The 21,570-nt window shown below is 35.6% G+C and overlaps 2 protein-coding genes across 2 annotated transcripts; both read right to left on the bottom strand.

Annotated features, from left to right (window-relative positions):
• Window positions 1–699: 699 nt before the first annotated feature.
• LOC139142272 (organic cation transporter protein-like) lies at window positions 700–4,690 on the bottom strand. The gene is made up of 3 exons (XM_070712153.1): window positions 4,582–4,690; window positions 3,857–4,066; window positions 700–1,124 (listed from the first exon to the last, which is right to left on the bottom strand). Exons 1-3 carry the CDS (start codon window positions 4,659–4,661, stop codon window positions 995–997), a joined length of 420 nt encoding a protein of 139 aa, XP_070568254.1. The 5' UTR covers window positions 4,662–4,690; the 3' UTR covers window positions 700–994.
• Window positions 4,691–4,832: 142 nt separating this feature from the next.
• On the bottom strand, window positions 4,833–21,266 carry LOC139141553 (solute carrier family 22 member 21-like). The gene is made up of 5 exons (XM_070711146.1): window positions 20,831–21,266; window positions 15,312–15,480; window positions 14,417–14,570; window positions 5,574–5,680; window positions 4,833–5,085 (listed from the first exon to the last, which is right to left on the bottom strand). Exons 1-5 carry the CDS (start codon window positions 21,264–21,266, stop codon window positions 4,833–4,835), a joined length of 1,119 nt encoding a protein of 372 aa, XP_070567247.1.
• Between the last annotated feature and the right edge of the window lie 304 nt (window positions 21,267–21,570).

The following is a 21,570-nucleotide window of genomic DNA, read 5'->3' as shown; positions in this document are numbered from 1 at the left end:
TTACTGGCGATAGAAAATGACGCCACCTGCATTTATTACAAACTTTCTCCTTCGATGAATTTTGCAGCACTTAAACCCAAGACGACGTTCACTGTGCCACAGTCAACATTGTCAGTGTTGCAGCGCTCCCATTAGAAAACTCACGCATACACTTACTGCTTGAACATTCTTACATTGCATTTATCAAACTTCCCGGCGATGAAACTGCACAGAACGCTCACGACAGGTTTTTGGGGGCAGAGTGTACGGGAGGGTAGAAGGATTGGCGCTTTCTACACTGAACATGTTCTGTAAATGAAAACAGTGGACGTCGAATTCGGTTCGATTGTTGCAAAATCTATCAAAAACGCGATTGGAACTAATTTTTGACTTTTGGATCTTTATATTTTTTAAAATTTCTCAAAACTGATAGGTGTCATATAGCTGAATGTTGCAACATTACAAATTACTCATAAAAGCAAGTGTGTGACTTAAAAAGATAAGCAAATGAGCTTACATTTGCAGGTTAAAACGACCTTACTTCACCATCTTATTATCCCAAATTAGTTTCAATCGTTAACAAAGGAGAACGTTTGCAATGGATGCATTTGGCGTTATTTTCTATCGCAACAAACGTTTTTCTAATCACCTTAGCACGTAGTAATATTTTCAACGTGTTTATATCAGTTTAATTAATTGCCCCTGTTTCACCATTTAAAATACATTTATGGTTTACATGCAGAGAACTCGAACAACGATATTGGTACAAATGCGTATAATTTGTTACTATCTCCACACTTTGCGGAACCGTTCCAAGACAATCAAACTGCTAATTACTTTTACCAACGATTTTGACATATAAAATAGAAAGCATGAGATCCTATCTGATATATGTTAATTTCAACAACGACCTAAAGTGACACTGCTTACGAGTATTTGTCGGGGTATTATTCAAAATTGTGCACAAAGTTTGAAGATAACTACAAAGCACACCAGAAAAAGATATTAGACGCCATCATATAGCATTGTCTAATCCTTGCAAAACCTTTTCTTGCTCAACGATAAGATTAACATTTGAAGGATATGTCTCCATATGATCTTCGTCTTTGGCTTGTTCATCTCCACTTCCGCTTGGTTTGCGTTTTCTACAGAAATAAATGTACGTTACACCCGTATTGATTCTCTCACTTAATTGATGAAGTTTGCAAGAAGTCGCTAATAAATGATTGCATTATTTCATCTGTTAATCACTATCTGCAATTTACAAGAAAAGAAGCTACATATTTAATTGCCAAATAGGACAATATCCTATATAAAAAAAACCCAAAGAGACTGTACTACATTAAGCGTAGAGAACTTTGTCACTTTATTTATTGTCGATAGAGAACATCCTTTAAGGGCGTCGTTTAGCTGTCACGTTGATGAAATATTTCATTTTTAGCTCACGTGTGTAAACACGTGGGCTATTGTCATAGCGATGTCTGTCTGTCTGTCCGTGTGTGTGTGTGTGTGTTAGTGTGTGTGTGTGTGTCTGTCTGTCTGTCTGTTTACACGATAACTCAAAAACGCCTGAACGGATTCAAGTCAGATTTGGTACACAGGTACAATGTGCTACTTGCAAGAACTGATTAGATTTTGGTTAGTGTGGCTTGCATATTAATGAAGTTATGCAATATCGTTTTTTTCCATACAATGGTTTCCCTATGGAGACGGTAATGACAGTGTAGACATATATCAAGAAATACTGCACAAAATTTCATGAAACTTTTCACAGATGACAATCTAAGAACATTATGATGTTACTGTGAGTGTCATGTCAATTATCTTCTCATTTGCATATTTAATGAACTTTTGTTATTAGTGAGATAACTCTGAAATTCCTGCACCAAACTTGATGATACTTGCAACAAATATTGATCTGATATATATCTAATTATACTTTGTAGCATTAGGCTGTGTCAAGTTAATAAATAGCTCATTTGCATATTTTATGAAGGTTTGTAATTAGTCATATAACTCTTATATAACTTCACCAAATGTGATGAAATCTGCTGCAGATACTGATCCAACTGATATCTAACTGTAGTGTAAAGCATTTAGTAGTGTTAAATTAATTAAGGCTTCATTTACATATTTAATGAACTTTGTAATTAGTGATATAACTCTGAAATTACGGCACCTAAGTCAGTGAAATTGGGTACAGATATTGTTTTGATAAATATCTAATTGTACTGAGAAGCATTTGGCAGTGTCAAGTTAACAAATTGGTCATTTGCATATTTTATGAAGTTTAGTAATTAGTGATATAACTCCAAAATAACTGCACCAAATGTGATGAAATCTGCTGCAGATACTGATCTGACAGATATCTAATTGTGGTGTAGAGCATTTAGTTGTGTAAGTTAATTAAGGGTTCATTTGCATATTTTATGAACTTTGTAATTAGTGATATTACTCCAAAATTCAAAGTATTTAATTTGATGAAACCCGCTACAGATGTTGATCATATCCAATTGTACTGAGAAGCATTGAGCAGTGTCAAGTTAATAATTAGCTCATTTGCATATTCATGAAGTCTTATAATTAGTCATATAACTCCGAAATAACTGCATCAAATGTGATGAAACTGCTGCACATACTGATACTACAGATATCTAACTGTGTTGTAAAGCATTAAGTAGTATAAAGTTAACTAAGGGTTCATTTGCATATTTAATGAACTTTGTAATTAGCTATATAACTCTGAAATTTCGGCACGTAGCACGTTTTGTGAAACGTGCTCCAGATATTGATTTGATAAATATTTAATTGTGCTATGAATCATTGAACAGTGTCAAGTTAATGTAGGGTTTATTTGCATATTAATGAACTTTGTAATAAGTGACATTACTCTAAAATTACAGCATTAAATTAAATAAAACGTGCTTACAAACGTGTACGTGATCTGATGGATATCTAATTGTCCCATAAAGCATTGAGCAGTGTCAAGTTAATTAACAGCTCATTTGCATATTAAATAAAGTTTTGTAATAAGTGATTAAACTCTGAGAGTACTGTGCGAAGTTTAAAAAAAACCTGCTACATATAGTGATAACATATATCTATCGTTCTGTGAAGCGTACTACTATTAATGAACCTGGTGTAAAACACGTGAGCATATTCAGTTCATATCTGGTTCTTCATACAGTTAATATGTTTTATCAGTCTTTCTTCATCGCAACGATCATGTCATTACATTATGTTGAATAAGACATTTGATTTTAAAGGTGACACATAAATCCAGGTCTGGCCATATACTCACTAACAGCGATAACGATACACATGACGCATATTTAATTCATGTCCTCAAGTTCCAAGATGTTTGAAGTACAACAGGAAGCTAATAATAGACAGTAGGGCCCCAATGTTACAGCCAATGTTACAGTTAATGGAGTTTTACAGATAACTTTTATCACAAATAGCCCCAGCTTCTATTGATAATAACATCTTCAAGGCATCTCAAAATAACACTACCATAACAAACATTGGAACGGTTAGCAATATATGTATGGACGTCTCAAAGTATAAAGCCAATCAAGCTTCATTTGCAAATGCTTCAAAAAGCATCAACAATAACACTATAATAGCAAAGTGTTGTAAACCTTTGGGAATCGAATTCATCGCTCGAGATACACTCTAACTCAATTGCGCATTCATAGGGAAGTATTGCAAAATTGTGTATATAGATTGTATTTTTGAGCATCACATACGTGTTCAATTTGCACAGGCCAGGAACATTAAAGGAGGTCGTTAAAGTAATGATCAGCGGCAAGCAACCGAGCAGAAATCAGCAAACATGTACGGACAACTGCATATTAATTCCATAGCTATCATATACCTGCCAAAGATCTCTCCTTCCATCATTGTTTCTGGAAGTTTCTGTCCCCGAGTTTCCGGCAGCGGTAGTGTCAGAATTCCAGCGATGACAGAGAGCAAGCCAAATATTAACAAAGTTAGGGGTGCCCATACTCTCTGCAATTCGAGAAACTGAGGAGCCAGAATGCCACCTACATGACCAACCATGGCACACATACCAACACCACTAGATCTGGTTAAAGACAAAGAAACACAAATTTTAAACAACAACAATAACAAAATTTAGTCATGATCATTTGCGCCATTAAAAACAACTACGTCACAGGAATTATCCTCCTCCTCATCATCTCATCATCATCATCATCATCATCATCATCATCAGCAGCAGCAGCAGCAGCAGCAGCAGCAGCATCATCATCATCATCATCATCACCAGCATGGTCATCATCATGATCATCATCATGATCATGATCATGATCATCATCATCATCATCATCATCATCACCAGCAGCAGCAGCAGTGGCAGCAGAAGCATTACCAGCAGCAGTACGATCATCAGCACAATTAGCACCACCAAAACAATCTGAAAATATATATGTACTGATACATGAATATTCATTCAGTCGACGCCTAAACCTCACAAGTTACTGGTATGAGTAATGTTTTAAATCGTAAGTTTACATGAACAGACAAGAGTACTATATAGCAAGTTGCACTTCTAAGAAATCTGATTTTTTCACTCCAGACCTGAGTGGAGTAGGGTACATCTCATTGGCGTAAACGTTGATGGTATTGTAGGCCATCAAGGTACTCATTTTACCAAGCATAAGAATCAATATGCCAGCCCAGATCACGTTTCCACCTGACAGAAAAACGGAATGAAAGGAATATAGGGTTATTAACATGTTCTGGTTCAGTCTTGGAAACGTCAATGAGTAAAAAACAGCCTTTCTTTGCAATAAAACGTTACTCGTCCGTTATGTCGTTCATAACACATGTTATTTGTCAAAAAGGATTTGAAATCGCTTACACGTGGGCATGAACGGCGTCACAAGACAGGCGCAACCTCCGAATGTCATCATAACGCATATTGATCGGCGCCTTCCAAGTTTTGGCGATTCAACGAGGAAGAAAGTCAAGACAGCTGCGGGAATTTCCACGGCAGCGGATATGGCAGCACTGATGTAATCATTTCCTCCAAGATTTGAAGTATTCATGGATATTCCTGTATAAACCAACGAATTTACGAACCTTAAAATATCAATATATAAAAACAAACAAACCGGGTAAGTCACATAAATAAACATATCTTTCATTGCCTTTCCTGTTCGTAAGAGGGACAATTACCTCGGCTATGCTGACAAGCTACTCAAATAAAATGTAACTTAAGTCATGGACAATAGACATCATCAAGACAGCCACAAATTGAAAATTAATCTGTTAACTTAAATGAGAAAGTTGGAGATATTGTAGAGAAATATCATCAATGAACTATAGTACTATATTAAAAAAGTGAATATTATGATCTAAGAGACCAACAGTTATATTCTGATCTTCAATGTGTTTGTGATTCATGAGTGGTATAGCTACACTCGTATTGCGCATTTGAAATCTTTGAAATGGCAATGAATATAGAAAGGAAGTGCCGCACTAGGGACCAGAGATGTTATAATCCTCGTCTGATTGGCACCTACGTTACAATGAGATCTGTTTTGTAGTGAATGTTATTGGGTGCTTACCAAATATAGCAGCTGATTAAGTGTATTGTCCTTATCGACGGTAACCGGAATAAATCCAAAACCCCATATTGACTATCGTCATCATCATCATCACCGTTGGAGTCCACCTGGTTCAAAAATCATAAATAATAGCTGACGATATCTTTACGTAAAGCAACTTCAAGTTATGCTGCAAGTCAAGAACACTTAGCCCACTTTGGTTTGTTTATGAAGCGATTGAACCCCTACACAGTACTGTAGATTTCCCATAATTTATTGCGATTTGTATCCTCGGAGATACCTGAGTGAAGTCTACTATGTCTCCCATGTGTAGACAAATTCACAGACTATTTATCAAAATTTTGAAAACTTACTTTGATGCACACCATTGTTCTCAATTCTCATTTTAAATAATTTGGAAAATTATGCATAATTGAGAGAGGAGATAGCATTTTTGTGAAATTTGCCAGAGATTGTGTCCTCAGCCATACAGAATAATGTGATGGAAAGTAGGGAGACTAGTTGCACCTGTTTTGTGAAACAAAAGGATGTTAATTTTTTTGCAATGGAAGGGACAAAAGAAATTTGCATGCTAAGTTTTCTCAGAGAATGACCCCTTTCAGTTCGTCATAACTTGCTGCCTAAAAAGTATGGCATTTGTAGTACCTGTATAATGTAACTTTCATGGTTGTTTAGTGGTAATTTTCAAACTTTCACTGAAATATCTAAACGTACTTTTACTAGATATTATTTAAAAATTATTCTGATGCTGCACATTAGTGCTAACATGCAGAACTGAAAAAGTTTTTAGAAAAGTAACCTTCAAGGATACAAATCAAAGAGTATTGTGGGTAATTTATTGTACTGTGCCCTAGCATTATGTTGTATTATTATTCAGCATGGATTCAGTTTGTTCAGTCTTGTCAAGTGATCAACAGGACAAAAGCTGAATCTTCTTATGAGATTCATCTACACATTTTTGTTCAGTAATGCAAATTTTCTTTTCCCCCAAAGCATGTCAAATAACAAGGCATAGCTGTACTGCGGCATTTTGTAATACTGACGCATTTTGTAATAACTTACGCAAAATGTAATAAGGGGTATCAGCATTTTGTAATAACTGACGCATTTTGTAATAACGTCTGCAGTATTTTGTAATAAACCAGTCTACGCGTTTTGTAACAAGGGTATCAGCATTTTGTAATAAAAATTGTCTACGCAAAATGTAACAAGGGTATCAGCATTTTGTAATAATTCGCACTTTGTAATAACAGTTAACGCATTTTGTAATAATTTTAAAAACTTTTCCCAGTTTTAAAGCATTAACAGATATGTTTTGACTTTGGAATGGTATTACAAAGTATGTGTTTACTCGTTAAGTAAGTACAAAAATTGATCACTCCTTGACTTCCATTTCAAATTAGAATGACTTAATTTTAGATAGCTGTCATCAGCATTTTTACCAACTGATCATCTGAGGCAGGTAACTACTAGATTTTGACTAGTTTATTATCATATATTAGAGAGAATAATTGGTATACACAGTCAGTTGATTTATTAAATAGAGGATAACAACATTCTTTCTGATCTACATGTATCGCAGACAACCAGCAATCAACAGGTAGATACTAAGATAAAATAAAATATAATAACATAAAATAAATTACTATACATCTGTCTTCGCAAACAATAGAATCGAGCTTCCGTAAAACGGGCACGTAACGGGCATGCAGTAAGTTAAACCCCTTACTTTCATATTTGATGATAAACATTGCATCATTGAATGGCTCCATACTGAAACTCCATACTGTACTTTGAAAATAACTTCTGATAAAAGAAACGAAAGTAATGTATTACGGACTGTTTGCAGGTGAAAAATATTATGAGGTAATAACGACAGTTCACCAAGACGGCACTGTACAAATCTGGCACGACATCGCTGCTCGGCTCGTACATCCGATGTTGGATGAGCGCGCGATGTAAACAAAGATGGCGCTTACCCTTAACCCGCTCGCAGAATATGCCTTTAAAGTGTATGGAATAATGCATCGGAAACGACGGGTGCATATATTCTTGATAAAAAAGGAGATGTATGATATAGGAATACCGGGCGACGTGCTGACCATTAACGTTTGTTTGTGGGCAAGGGCGAGAGGAAAGCCAAAAATTAACGGGCGAGGCTTGCCGAGCCCGTTAATTGGCTTCCCTCGAGTCCACGCCCACAAATAAACGTTAATGCTCAGATCGGAGTCTGTTATTTCCATTATATTATCATCGAACGCAAGGAAACCGTCAAAATTTCCGAAAATTTCAGGAGCGAACGACAACTCGACCCCAGAAACTGAGCAATAGGCGACGCACTGTCACGCGCGCTGTCAAAAATTGGCAAAGCCGGAGATGTTTTCAGAAAAAAGTATCTTAACTTGACCTAAAGTGCTCCATTTTATTTTGTGATTGATTATGAATTACGTTTGAGCTGTAAAATTATGATACTTTGAGTCGTTAATCTTATTATCATATTCACGGGCATGTAATCAAACCATTACTGTGTATTTTTGGTCAGTCACGTGGTTTAGCTCGACCAATCAAAATGTGACGGGCAGGGCATGGTGATATAATAATACTATTACGAAAATACCGCAAAGTAAGCATTCAGACATTAGTGCAACGCATCGCCGGACGCGCTAAACGCGCGCTAATGACTAAATCTATGTGTCGTTATACATTCTTTGCGTTATTTTCATAATAACCTTAACTATACTGAAGTAATCTAAAGTAAACAAAATTAAAACTAAACTAAACTAAACTAACTAAACTAAATAGTCAGAATAATCTGATGTTTTAGTGATTTGACTTGTTAGTCCCCGCGGACGAAGTCCTGCGGGGACTTACAGATTGGGTCCCGTCCGTCTGTGCGTCCGTCCGTCCGTCCGTCCGTCCGTTCGTCCGCAGCCGTTTCTCAGACACTGCTGAACCAATTTTGTTCAAACTTGGCACAAAGGCATAGCACTATGACCTACAGATGCACATCGATTTATTTTTCGATACGATTCAATATGGCCGCAAGGTGGCCATATTTTTGCGATTTTTCATGTCTTTGAGCCATAACTCAAACATCCTTGAACCGATTCTGTTCAAACTTGACACAAAGGCAAAGCACTATGGCATACATATGCATGTATCAATTAACCTTGCGATAGGAGCCAATATGGCTGCAGAACTGCCATTTTGTTGGAATTTTGCATGTCTTTGAAGCTTAATGCAAAGGTCATTACACCGATTTTGTCCAAACTTGGCACAAAGATCATGCACTATGGCATACATGTACATGTCAATGTACTTCGTGACATGTTCCAATATGGTTGCCAGATTGTCATTTTTCCCCAATATCGCTGCTAGATGGTCATTTTTGGATTTCTTCTTGTCTTTGAGGCTTAATCATATGCAAATATTCCTTATCCAATGTTGTTGAGACTTGGTACAAAGATAAAGTACTATGGCATACATATGCATGTCTACTAATTTTGTGCTATGATCCATATGGTCAATAGACAGCCATTTGATTTCAATTTTGGTGTGATTTTTATATCTTTAAAACATAAACATAGGTCACTGTCCTTCGATGGACTGATTTTGTTTAAACGTGATATGGCTGCATTCTTGTGCACATTAATTTGTTTCATTATATGATCCGAAGTGGCTAATTACAACAGCATACCTGATCCCATACCATTTCTAAATTCCACCAAAACATGTGTATAGTATGTGCCATCATGACACTAGAGGCAGTGAGGGCATCGTTATGTGTGATATAATCAAAAGTTTCTTCAATGGTCATTACCGGCAGAGAGGGATCAATTTTATTGAACGTTCCTCAGATTACTTTATTATGCAAGTCACAGGCCTGATGCACCCTGCATCAATATCATTCCACAGCTATGTAGACCACAGCTACCTAGACACCAAAGATTATAACAAAATGGACAAGCGGGGACTGTGTCATCAACGATGACTTGTTTAGCCACTAAAGCGGAAGTATATCTGACCTGTTGAGTATGTATGTATGTATGTATGTATGTATGTATGTATGTATGTATGTATGTATGTATGTATGTATGTATGTATGTATGTATGTATGTATGTATGTATGTATGCATGCATGCATGCATGCATGCATGTATGTATGTATGTATGTATGTATGTATGTATGTATGTATGTATGTATGCATGTATGCATGCATGCATGCATGCATGTATGTATGTATGTATGTATGTATGTATGCATGCATCTACCTGGGTAGGGAGGGAGGAAGGGAGGGAGAGAGGAAAGATTGCCTGAGTATGCCTGTCTATCTATGTATCTATCTATCTATCTGTCTGTCTGTCTGTCTGTCTGTCTGTCTGTCTGTCTGTCTGGCTGTCTATCTGTCTTTCTACGGCTGTTATCATTTAATGATAATGGCAGATGGCAGGTATAACAGTAGGATAGCAAATCAAATTTAGATAAATCTTAGTATCGCAGGGCAGCCTATCCTAGCTCGTTGGCTAGACAAATTTTACCATAGGGCGATATCGTAGATTCAAAGGAGGAACACAACGGGAAAGAAATAGATCTATGAAAACAAAACCATGGCTCAGTAGATATGAATTGTCACCTTTTACATACAAGGAAAAGTGGTAGTCTGTCGATAGAACTTTATTTGTACTTGTTTATGGGATAATTAAAATAAATGATCATTCAGTATTTTAATTGACTGCTTCACGTCAGTGTTTATTTCAGTATATTTTGAAAAATATCAGCTGTCAGCATTGACATATTAACGTGCCCCTCCCATCTTATTACCGTAAATTATCGATAATCAACTTTAGAGAATCACATATCATACGTATAGAAGTTGCCTAGAATACTGCAATCTTTCGTACGTTATTTTCCCCTTTAACCCTTGCACACCAAGGCCCTGGGGTGGAGTTGACATTTGGAAGTACCATTTGGCATGACGTGTGACTTCTTAAATTAACAAAATCTGTCCACCATACCATTATAATTTTTGAATCGCCATAAAATACTTGTCCCAAAATACGCAAATTATGGTCACGTGACATCATTAAGTATTCAAAATGGCCGCCAATATATAAAATATTGTATTTTTTCAATATATTTCTCTATTTCCCAGGAATTCATCATTTATTCATCATTTTTCATCACCAAACCTGTTTTTTATCACGTCAGCATGGACTGAAATTAAATTGTGACAACAATTTTGAAAAAACACTGATATTTTGTATCATTTTGACCTTCTAAGTGAAATTTAAACAAAGGCTCTTCATAAGGGTTAGGTCGGTCAAAGCATAATGTAACATAACATCCAGCAACTAATATTATGAAATATTTCCCACAGTAAGTATGTATATTTTGAATGCCAATGACACACCTGTCCCAAAATATGCTAATAATGGTCATGTGACCTGATTAGGTATTCAAAATGGCCGCCAACAATATAAATTTATCATTATTTTTCATGTTTTCCAATTTTCCAGTAAAAGATAATCGATATTGTATCATTTCCCAATGCTTAATCACTATTTATAGTGCCATGACCATGGACTTTGATGTAAACTTTATATATTATGAAAAACTTTACACAGATTTGATAAAACTTACACAAATTTCTTGTCTTCACTCATAAGTGAAGAATTACACACAGCGCCCTTGAATATGGGAACAGACAGGTCAAGGTATCCTATTTTATAACATCTGACTATTGAATTTATCAAACTTTGTCCACAATTACAAGATATTTTTGGAATTGTAGTATTACAATTGCCCCAAAAATATGCAAATACTGGTCACATGACCTCATTAAATATTCAAAATAGCCCCAGTATTCTAAATTTACAATGATTTTCACATATTGCTTCTCTTTCTGACGACATTCTAAAGAATTTATCCCTTCCTATTTCTCAATTATGTCTAAATGTATATTAGATTCCGTTGTCTACAACTGATGGTTCCAGGAAAATGTTTGTACACCGTCCCTCCACCCTACAGCGATTTTGCTGAATAAACTTGTCGATATTGTAACACAAACGTTTCGATATTGAGGTGGGAGCCTCAAGGTTCTTTCACATTTTTATACATAAAAATTCATTTCTTTTCAAAGCTTTTGCGTACTCTTTTGGCCTCCAAAACAGATTGAGCTTGCACGGAATCGCCGCTAGACAACTGTACGCGACCGTACCTCTAAGTCTTAAAACGGATAAACAAAGACACAAACAAAATCACTATCCCAAAAATCATCGTTTCGGACGAAAAAACATCAAAATAAGTGTCTCACCATTCGTAAAATATCGTATATTTAATGTTCAAAGACTGAAATATGCTGAGTTGGATTAGATTCAAACATGGAAGGGAGGAAAAAACTTCGTGACCGAAGAACCAACGTGCGCGATCAAAGTTTCAAAATGGCGTCGCGACAAACTCAACAGCATTCCGAAACATCGAAAGCATAAATTTCGAGTAATGTTAGAATGAAAATCGATTCTAGAAAATAAAATTTTAGGAAGGTATACACCTCGCAAGTCAAAATTCACGGGGAATTTTACGGGTTGATTGGCAATTTTCGTTGTTCAAAAAACGCGTGGCCGACGTATGGTGGCCGCCATCTTGATTTTTAACAACAAATGCATCGTCGAAAACTCGGGCGTTTTCTGCAACAGAACAGAGTAAACGACAAAAAAAACGCATACTACCAATTTTAAAATCCCCATCGCTGATTGACCAAATTCGTTTCGATTTATTCTTATTTCTACAAGTGAAAGGGGGGGAAACTTTCGTACTATAAGGTGCCTCTTCCTACCTAGCGAGGTCAAATTTGGTGGGCGAAAATTCGACGGAAAAACACGGAAAATCATAGACGAAAATCTAAAAAGAAATTACTCTCAATAAACACAGTTTCTCAGTTGTAGCAGAAATCCTGGCTATGGTAACAAAGTTACCTGAGGAGCAAAGACATGACAATAAATAAAAATACTCCGCACCGCAAGATGTTGCTAAACGCTACTGATGGCGTCCCCAAGCAAGCATTTACATCCGTAACGCGCTTCGTACCAACGGTAGAGCAATTAACACCTTTAAACAATAGCGCACGTGTCGCGTTTCCAGACCGGTGGGTGGAGGGACGGTGGTTTGTAACATCATTTTTATGAACCCAATAAAAGCTTCGTTCAAATCACTGTGTACACTAATATTACAATCATTTTGCAAAACTCAGAATTTGATTATTCGAGTTTTGCAAACTTCATCCAATATACATGCAAAAACATAAGATACACAATTTTATTGTAACCAAAAACAATATTTATTGTTTTTCTTTGTAAAAAAAATAAAAATAATGTAGCAACGCCCTAAAAATCAGACCGAAACCCTCAAAATGTCACAAGGGAACCATTTCTGGATAAGGTTGGTTTTGTTGCATGTACATCATTAGTATAATAAAATTAGGTCGTAGTATACAACACTGTCAATGTTGATGATGTCGCTGTCTTTTATCATATTCTGAGCTCTGCATGTCATCTCCAAGCCTTCCTCTTTCCATCCACCAACAGTAATATTGAATAAAAAAATGCAGAAAGGTCTGCAGTATATTGTCTTTTCAAAGTACAGTACTGTATGTAAAACCAACAAAAACTTTCTCAGTTTGTTTTCTCGATCTCAATTATAAATCGCATATATTATCTCATTCTGTCTTCAATTGCATTTTGAATTTCAACTCAGACCCCCTTATATGGCGTTAATATGATAACTAGCACCGGTAGTGAGATATAATCTCGATATCATTATATGCTATCACATTTTTACGTATTCAGAAACCACAAAGCATTTTAAAATACATACAATATCAGCGGATGTTTATATTATTATCATTACAAATGCGTTAACTAATGTCTCAAAACGCGTTTTATTACAAAACGCTGATACCCTTATTACAAATCGCGTAAACAATAATTTATTACAAAATGCTGATACCCTTATTACAAAATGCGTAGACCATTTTATTACAAAATGCTGATACCCTTATTACATTTTGCGTAAGTTGTTACAAAATGCGTCGTATTACAAAATGCCGCAGTACAATAGCTTTGCAAAGACGATCTATAATGTACAATATTCGATGCTATTGTACACCGTGCCGAATACATTTTTATAAGAACTAGAGTTCAATCGCCTACATTAACGTTTATGATTTAACGACAATATATTAAGCAACCATACAGGGGTTTTTTAGAAGTTTGAGTGTAGCATGCTACTATCATGGTTTTTGATTGAAGTCCAAGAAAAAATACAGAATAACAAGATAATACTTATCAGCCAATTGAGCTTGAAGAATTCAAACGTGACAGCTCTCGATGTCTTTTCCATTTTCTTCCTGCTTTTAAAACCTAGTCATTGTACTACTTACAAATATCACACAAATTAAAAAGAAGTGCTTTGTATTCAATCTGCCTTATTTTTAATGTTTTCATCACGACTGCCTTTACCACATTAAAAGCATTACAAGACATTGAGAAGGTGGCAATAATTTTCCCGGAGCAAAAGAATAATCCAAAATGTATATCTTTATGCCATGAGCAAGTTAAACAAAGTTTTGGAGAGTTCAGTGCATTAAACAAAACTGATTTTGTCCTTGTCTTATGAGGTATATCCTTCGTTTTTGTTTTCGTGAACGTAATCCCGTCAAGTGCAGGAACATTTGGTATAACAGAGAATAGAAAATGAGTGTAGCATTTTTTTCGAACATATTCTTTTCCAATTTTTGCATGTTTTAGTCCTCTTGTTAGGATATTTAAGTAAAGTATGTGATCACCTTGTCAACATCTTGTTTTCGTGGATTCCACGACTGGTCGTTTATCTTTTCTGGAAGTTCAACGCCATTGACTCTACCCATATCCCGTATGATTTTTTCTGCTTCTTCCATCTTACCAACGGAAATGAGCCATCGGGGTGATTCTGGCAGAACCCTGTCAAGACATTTGTTTGTGGTTCAGGATGGTCCTACTTAAATTTGTAAATCACAATTGTCCCATGGACCTGGTAATATATTACCTTGAATGGAAATGATTATTGGACCAGTTTAATGTCATATTACTTAGCCACTAGGAATAAAATCAAAATGCAATGTATTTTACTTTTTAACGGAAAACGAGAGCGAAGGGACGCCCACATTGGAAACAGAGTTATTGAACATATATATTCACTTTTTAATATTTCAATGCCCGATTTCTACCGTAGCGTATAGTCGCTACATTTACGCTTTCATATTACCACTTCATTTGCAGTTCAGGCTATATGACAACTTTCCTCTTTCCCTCTGGCATTCGAGAATGAGTCCTGTCCTTTGTCAAGAACAGAAGGCGTTCTCTATTGATTGATTGTTGCTCTGCAAATGCTCGGGGCACTATATATACAGACCGAATCAAACCTCCATTGCCGCTATTGTTTGATGTTGATTTTCACTATTGTCAATAACAGTGTCTTTTTTGTCCCCCGACCGATAATAGTAGTGTAATATCTAGCATTGACCTTCAATACAGCTTTTGCGTGTATAATATCCATTTTTGAATGTTCGAACCTGAAATGTAGTCTTGACATGAACTCATGCGTTGACATTGCGTTATGAGACAAAAGGGAAACGTACACTGTTTATGAACTAAAATGATTAAAAATATCATCAACACGTATAGTTCCTCAATAATTCTTACCACCAGTAGGTAAACAGCAGAATACCCGGAAGAGAGACGATCAATTGAAGAAGCCACCATTCGCGGATGAAATATGCTAAAAGTACCATCAATAGGTAACCCACTCCAAACGACGCGGCGTTGATCATTCCGACAAGTACACGCTTAGAAGGTCCAACCAGTTCTGTCACTGTGGAATTGATGGCATTGAAATGATAATGTGCACACATTGAACTCGGTCAATGTAGTGAGAGAGAATTGATTTCTTCTGTGTATTCGCTACCATAGCCCATCGAGAGTTAATTCATATATACCACAGTATACAAATGTTCTCGTGGAAAATTCAAGTGCTCGATGCAAAATAGGCATACAAATAATAACACAAAGTAATTCAAATTAATATTGTAAAAATATCTGTTACTTAAGTTTCATGCACCCTTGAAGAGTCTGAAGATTGAAAAATGCATGAAACTTTAGGACATTATCATTTTGTACCTGAAGTAATTTGTGTTCTTACGATTGTTGGTGAAGAGTCAATGATAGAAGTGGATTTGACTAAATAAACATTATAAATAAACATTATATTGCAACTTGGATTGGGCAGAAAAGTCTAGCCTACAGAAAAGCACGTATCTGATAAGCTATATGGGACGTATCTTGGTGATACTTGGTGTATATTTATACGGTAAAAATGATAACAAGTAGAAAACAAGACTTAGGCGTTTCTCAGAGTTTCACGCTACATGTGTTTTCTGTAGCGATCATATATATTGCAATTAAATCCAGCACAGGGCAAAACATAGTCATAACTCAGGGTTTTATTGATTTCACCGGATCATCAAAAGAATTCAATTCATCCATGAGCGTTAAAGGGTCAAATTGGAAGAAGTACATGCGAATATAGCTTTCACTGTTACGGTTTGGTTTTATTCCTTTTCACTGACAAAAATATTGAAATACTAGGTGTCAGTCTTTCAAAGAAAACAATATGTAATTTGCAGAGTATCCAATGTTATTGTTAACAAATTGATTAATTCTAAATCTAAGCGATAAGAAAGGACATTAATGCAAATACACACTCATGCACTTGCATAAAGTTTTAAAGATGGCAAAGAGATGATGTTTAATCTGACCAACATGACCGGAAAAGGTATCAAAAGTAATTGTGCTTGAAGAAACGTTGCAGTAAATCTACCTTCACGATTGTTTAACATGAGGTTGTTCTAATTTTGAAAACGAGATATTGTATTACTTAACAAGGAAACGCAAATTTCAAATTTTTCTGTCATTGTAAATGTCTTAAGAGCTTTGGTTTATCCTGACATTGAAGGGCCCTAATATGGTAAATTTAATTGCAGAAGATAGTCTACAATAGACAGTATACAATAGTGCAATGAAGATGAACTGATCACACTTACCATAAACAAAGCAACCTAGCCACACGCCTGCACTCCAAAAACCGCCCAGAAGTCGCAACACACAATACGCGATGTAATTCGGTGAAAATGAAGCAATGACTTCACATATTGAAAAGATTACACCACATGCAACTATTAATGTCCTCCTACCAAATCTGTAATGATGAGCAGCGATGTACCTACTTTTATATTTTCCCATTGAGGGCATAACCGTGAGCGCCTAACAGAATGAGTCCTGAACATGCAGCCTTTGTTTGTAGCCAACCCATCGCTCTTTTAGCTTACTAAGAACAGGTTCAGTACCAGTCAAAGTTCTGCTTAAGATTAGTTATATTGTGGTTATTATCACTGGAAGGATCTTCTATCGCATTAGAAAGGTAACTATCGCAGAAAATAGTCCTACCTAGACGGCCATATATTTGTTTTATTTGTTCGACGCATGCACTAACTGTAGTTAACCATCAAATGTTCTATAACACACATCAAAGAAGTGTCGCAGTGAAAATAATGTACAAAGTACAAGTCGTTCAAGTAATTTTGAATTAATAAAACATTACGCAAGCTTCTTAAGGCTTTATTTATAACATTTCGGAGTTGCTTAGGATCAAGTTTAGGAAGTTCTGATCGAAATGACTTGAAAGTTGGCAAAAATACATTTTTCAGTGTGTTGAAACAAAGTTTGTGCAAATGTTGGAATTTCGTGCAAATCACTATATTTTCCCGCCAAAATAACATGTAGATAGCAATAAGATATTTCAACCGCTAGACGATAAACCATACATTTTGGCCGGAAAATTGCGATTTCACTCACGTGGCCACATCTGTCACTATTTCGCATGTTCAGTCTGTTACAGTTACACAAAACGAACAAGTCGACAAAATTTCAGTCAATTCTAACCACATAATACAATTTTGTTTAATTCGGGTATGTTTGCTACAGTGGCCTATGCCTTAATATACTTGCGTAATATGTCAGTCGGCATCGTAAGATAATGCCAAACATATAATACATAAGCTTCCTGTAGCATTCTTACTTGTCAATGAGTATCCCAATCACGACATTCCCAAGGAGGATGCCGACAAGATACAGTGACATCGCAACTGACACCAGGGTACCTTTATGGCATACCAAGTCAAACTGAAAAAAAATATATCGGTATTACCAAGCCGAAACTTCACCTTTAAATCAAATTCAATGTTTTTTCAGTGGCACTGTATAATGGACAATGTACAACTGTACCAAAAGGACACCATTTTGAATATATTTACAATAGACACTGCATAAAAACCCTATAATACTTACTGAATTAACATGGATTATTGCCTGTATTTTAGTTGAAGAGTGCAAATACAGATGAATATAGTCAAGAACCCATTTTTTGTATTCAGCAAGCCTGTATTCATGTGGATTCATGTGAATTCACGTGTATTATACTATAATACAGGCAACTCATTAATGTGAATTTATCTGAATTATTGGGTTTTCATGCAGTGAGAGGGGTGGTGTGACCGAACGATTGGCTTGCGATTCAAAGTTCATACCTGGTCATTCTGATTAGTAATGGCTCATCGAAACGTGATACAAGATATAGTGACATCGCAACTAAAACCGAAACGTGGTACAAGATACAGTGACATCGCAAATGACACCAGGGTACCTTTATGACATACCAAGTCAAACTGAAAAACTGGTCATTCTGATCAGTAATGGCTCATCGAAACGTGCCAAAAGACTTCTGCGGCAAAGCACTCACTGATAGAGTACGATGTATGGTCGGAAAATCGAGAAGTAAAGAGGAAACGCAAACTATATATATATATATATATATATATATATATATATATATATATATATATATTGAATATATATATTGAATATATATATACATTGAATATATATATATATATATATATATATATATATATATGAATATTGAATATATGTATATTTGTCTGTGTCTGTGTGTCTTTGTGTGTCTGTTTGTGCCTGTGTGTCTGTGTATGTGTTAGGCGGGAATAACAGTGAAGTCATCGAATTTCTTCAACATAATGTTTATCAAAAAATAAAAGCAATCACTAAGCCAAGGTATATAGTACAAGGTGTAAAAGTTTACAGGCTACTTAAGTAAGCTGTGACGGCACAAAGCTCCAGAGTTAAGTCAGACACTGAGACAGAGTTAGCAGTCCTTTGGCTTGCTTGCAGGCTTCAGGCTACGCAAACTTTTCCAGTATAAATCCAGCGTGGCAGTGAAGGTCTTGAAAAATCTTGAAATTAATATTGCTTGAGCATCCAAATTCTTGAAATAACACATCAGTGACACAATCTCACATATCTGCCTGAAAACTGTGCTGCCCCGGTATTTATACTTAACTGTTTATATAAGAGAACGATCTAGAACCTCTATTGATATGCTAATTACTGCTGTGAAAATATGTCTACTTGTCGTAAACAAACGACAAATTTCCTGAAGGTTCCAAGCATTACTAACTGAATTCAAGATCATGAAGGACAGTGATCTAAGAATGTTCTACACTAATTAAACTCAGGTCACGAGTTTGGTAAAATGACCTACATAACACTGCCCCTCTTCTAAAAAGTAAAACTTTTTTCAAAGAAAAGTATTTCTTTTTACATCAGTGATATTATAAGTGTGAACAATAATAAACTCTTAATATTAGAGAGACTGTCCGCAATCAAATTGTCTCTGCTTTTAATATGTCGGATGTCAAGGCTAAACTCCTGTAACATTAAACTCATAAACTCCATGTTAACAATCTCTTATTTTTTGCCTTTTAATTTCAGCAGAAAAACAAAAGGTTTGTGATCAATATAAACCACTATCGGCTGATTTGAAGAAGTAACATAAACCTCAAAATTCTGTAAAACAACATTTACAGACCTCAGGATAATCACTAACCAAAACACAAGAACAAAAACAGACATTGTATATTCTAACACCAGTTCAATTGAGCACACGACGCGGAGTGGAAGACAGACTTCTGATAAGACTAGCCATGTATACGGTCTACTGCCAGAGTAACTATCTCTGACGAGGATTTATTGTATTATGTTTTTCAATATTCCTGTCAATAAACCCAATTCATACTAATATACTCGACATCCACGTGAGGCGTGTAATGAGAACAATCAGATATCTGTTATATCATTATATGTAGCAGGTTTCATAAACTTTCGCAGAGTACTCACAGAGTTAAATCACTAGTTACAAAGTTTTATTAAGTATGTAAATGAGCTAATTATTAACTTGACACACTCAAAGCTTTTCAGTACAATTAAACATTTATCAGATCAATATCTGCATCAAGTTTCATTAAATGTAATGCTGTAATTTTATAGTAATGTTACTAATTACAAAGTTCATGAGAAATGCAAATGAACCCTTAATTAATTCTACAAAACTAAATGCTTTACGACACAAACTAAATGCTTTACGATATATATATATATATATATATATATATATATATATATATATATATATATATATAAAATACTTGAAGTAACCTGTTTATTTATAACGCTCTGCTTTGGTATTGAGCACCGTAATTTCCCACGAGGACATCTGTATACTTCGATATATATATATATATATATATATATATATATATATATATATATATATATATATATATATATATATATATATATATATATATATATATATACAGATGATCCGCTACGCAATTACAGTGATCGTTGCTAAAGGCAGAGCAATAACAATAGTAAGACAGATTACTTTAAGTAAAGGGAGGGATCGTCGGAACTGCGACACATCAATCATTAACCTTGATTGAAGGCAAGAGTATGTTTAACTCTATGACTCTTATGAAAAATGAAAAAAATTAACTTTCTCCTTGAACCCTTAGTTGAATTTGTAAGATTTGGGACATTTTTGTGCTATATTTGAAAGGTTGGAAAGATATGATTTGTCAAATATGGCATGATTTTGCGCAACTTCAACATCATGTACGAAGTTTCGAATAGTCGGTAGATTATTGAGATATGACTGTGTCAAGGGATAGTTTCCCTTGACAGCACAACTTAAACGCAAAATAGAGGTGAGACAATTACTTGCAGATAATTTCTGAAAATGGTCTGACATGATTTTCCGAAATTCCTCACCTGTTGCTGCATGGTTGATTTATATTGTGACGTATCATATTCGTATCCATTGTCACATTTGACCTTTGATGAGTTACTGATGTCAGCCGGCAGAGAAATGTTATCATAATTTACATCGTAGCGATAACACTGGCTGTATGTCTCCACCATATCGCAGCCATCAAAGACCGTCTCCTTCGGTATGGTCAGATTTTTCACCATCTGTACACATGCACTTGTTGACAAGTTACCACACCACTCTGTGCTCGGTTCGGGCAGCTTACACCACGACGCAGTCTCGGCCATGGTGAACACCACGGAAAACATATTCATTCCCAATGGAATAACAGCCAGGAAGATCAAAAACGAACATCGTTTCTGGTAGGTTCCAAACTCTCCAAGCAGATGAATTAAGACGTCATCGAAGTGCAACATGCTGAAATGGGAAAGGAAAAGAAACAAGTATAGTCATTGCTACAAACTTAAAAGCCCGTTATAATGAAACAAAACACAAAATTAACCCAGTCCTGCTTTCTTTTCTTTTTTCATCACTAAGTAGTGGTTGAAGATTACCAAACTTTGATATAGTGATCTTACAATTCAAACTTATTAGATTAATAGTGAATTGACAAGGACCCTGTCGGAGTTCTGAATTCTATAGGCATGGGCTAACCATTCAATTTTTAAAATCGTGATATAAGACTGACAATGTGTGGATACGGTCCATTTTACAAGTGAT

The sequence above is a fragment of the Ptychodera flava genome, chromosome 10 (assembly GCF_041260155.1).
Source record: "Ptychodera flava strain L36383 chromosome 10, AS_Pfla_20210202, whole genome shotgun sequence".
Classification (NCBI taxonomy): domain Eukaryota; kingdom Metazoa; phylum Hemichordata; class Enteropneusta; family Ptychoderidae; genus Ptychodera; species Ptychodera flava.
The sequence above is the reverse complement of the archived record's forward strand: the minus strand, read 5'-3'. Positions and strand labels throughout refer to the sequence as shown.

Bases quoted from the DNA above. Each gene is read 5' to 3' on its own strand.
- LOC139142272 (XM_070712153.1), bottom strand. From the start codon at position 4,661: ATGCTTGGTAAAATGAGTACCTTGATGGCCTACAATACCATCAACGTT. The intron at 4,067-4,581 runs GTCTGGAGTGAA...GTCTTTAACCAG, and splicing joins ATGTACCCTACTCCACTCAG to ATCTAGTGGTGTTGGTATGT. The intron at 1,125-3,856 runs GTATATGATAGC...TTATTTCTGTAG, and splicing joins GAAGGAGAGATCTTTGGCAG to AAAACGCAAACCAAGCGGAA.
- LOC139141553 (XM_070711146.1), bottom strand. From the start codon at position 21,266: ATGTTGCACTTCGATGACGTCTTAATTCATCTGCTTGGAGAGTTTGGA. The intron at 15,481-20,830 runs GTCAGACCATTT...TCAATTCCACAG, and splicing joins GAGGAATTTCGGAAAATCAT to TGACAGAACTGGTTGGACCT. The intron at 14,571-15,311 runs GTAAGAATTATT...ATGTCTTGACAG, and splicing joins CTGCTGTTTACCTACTGGTG to GGTTCTGCCAGAATCACCCC.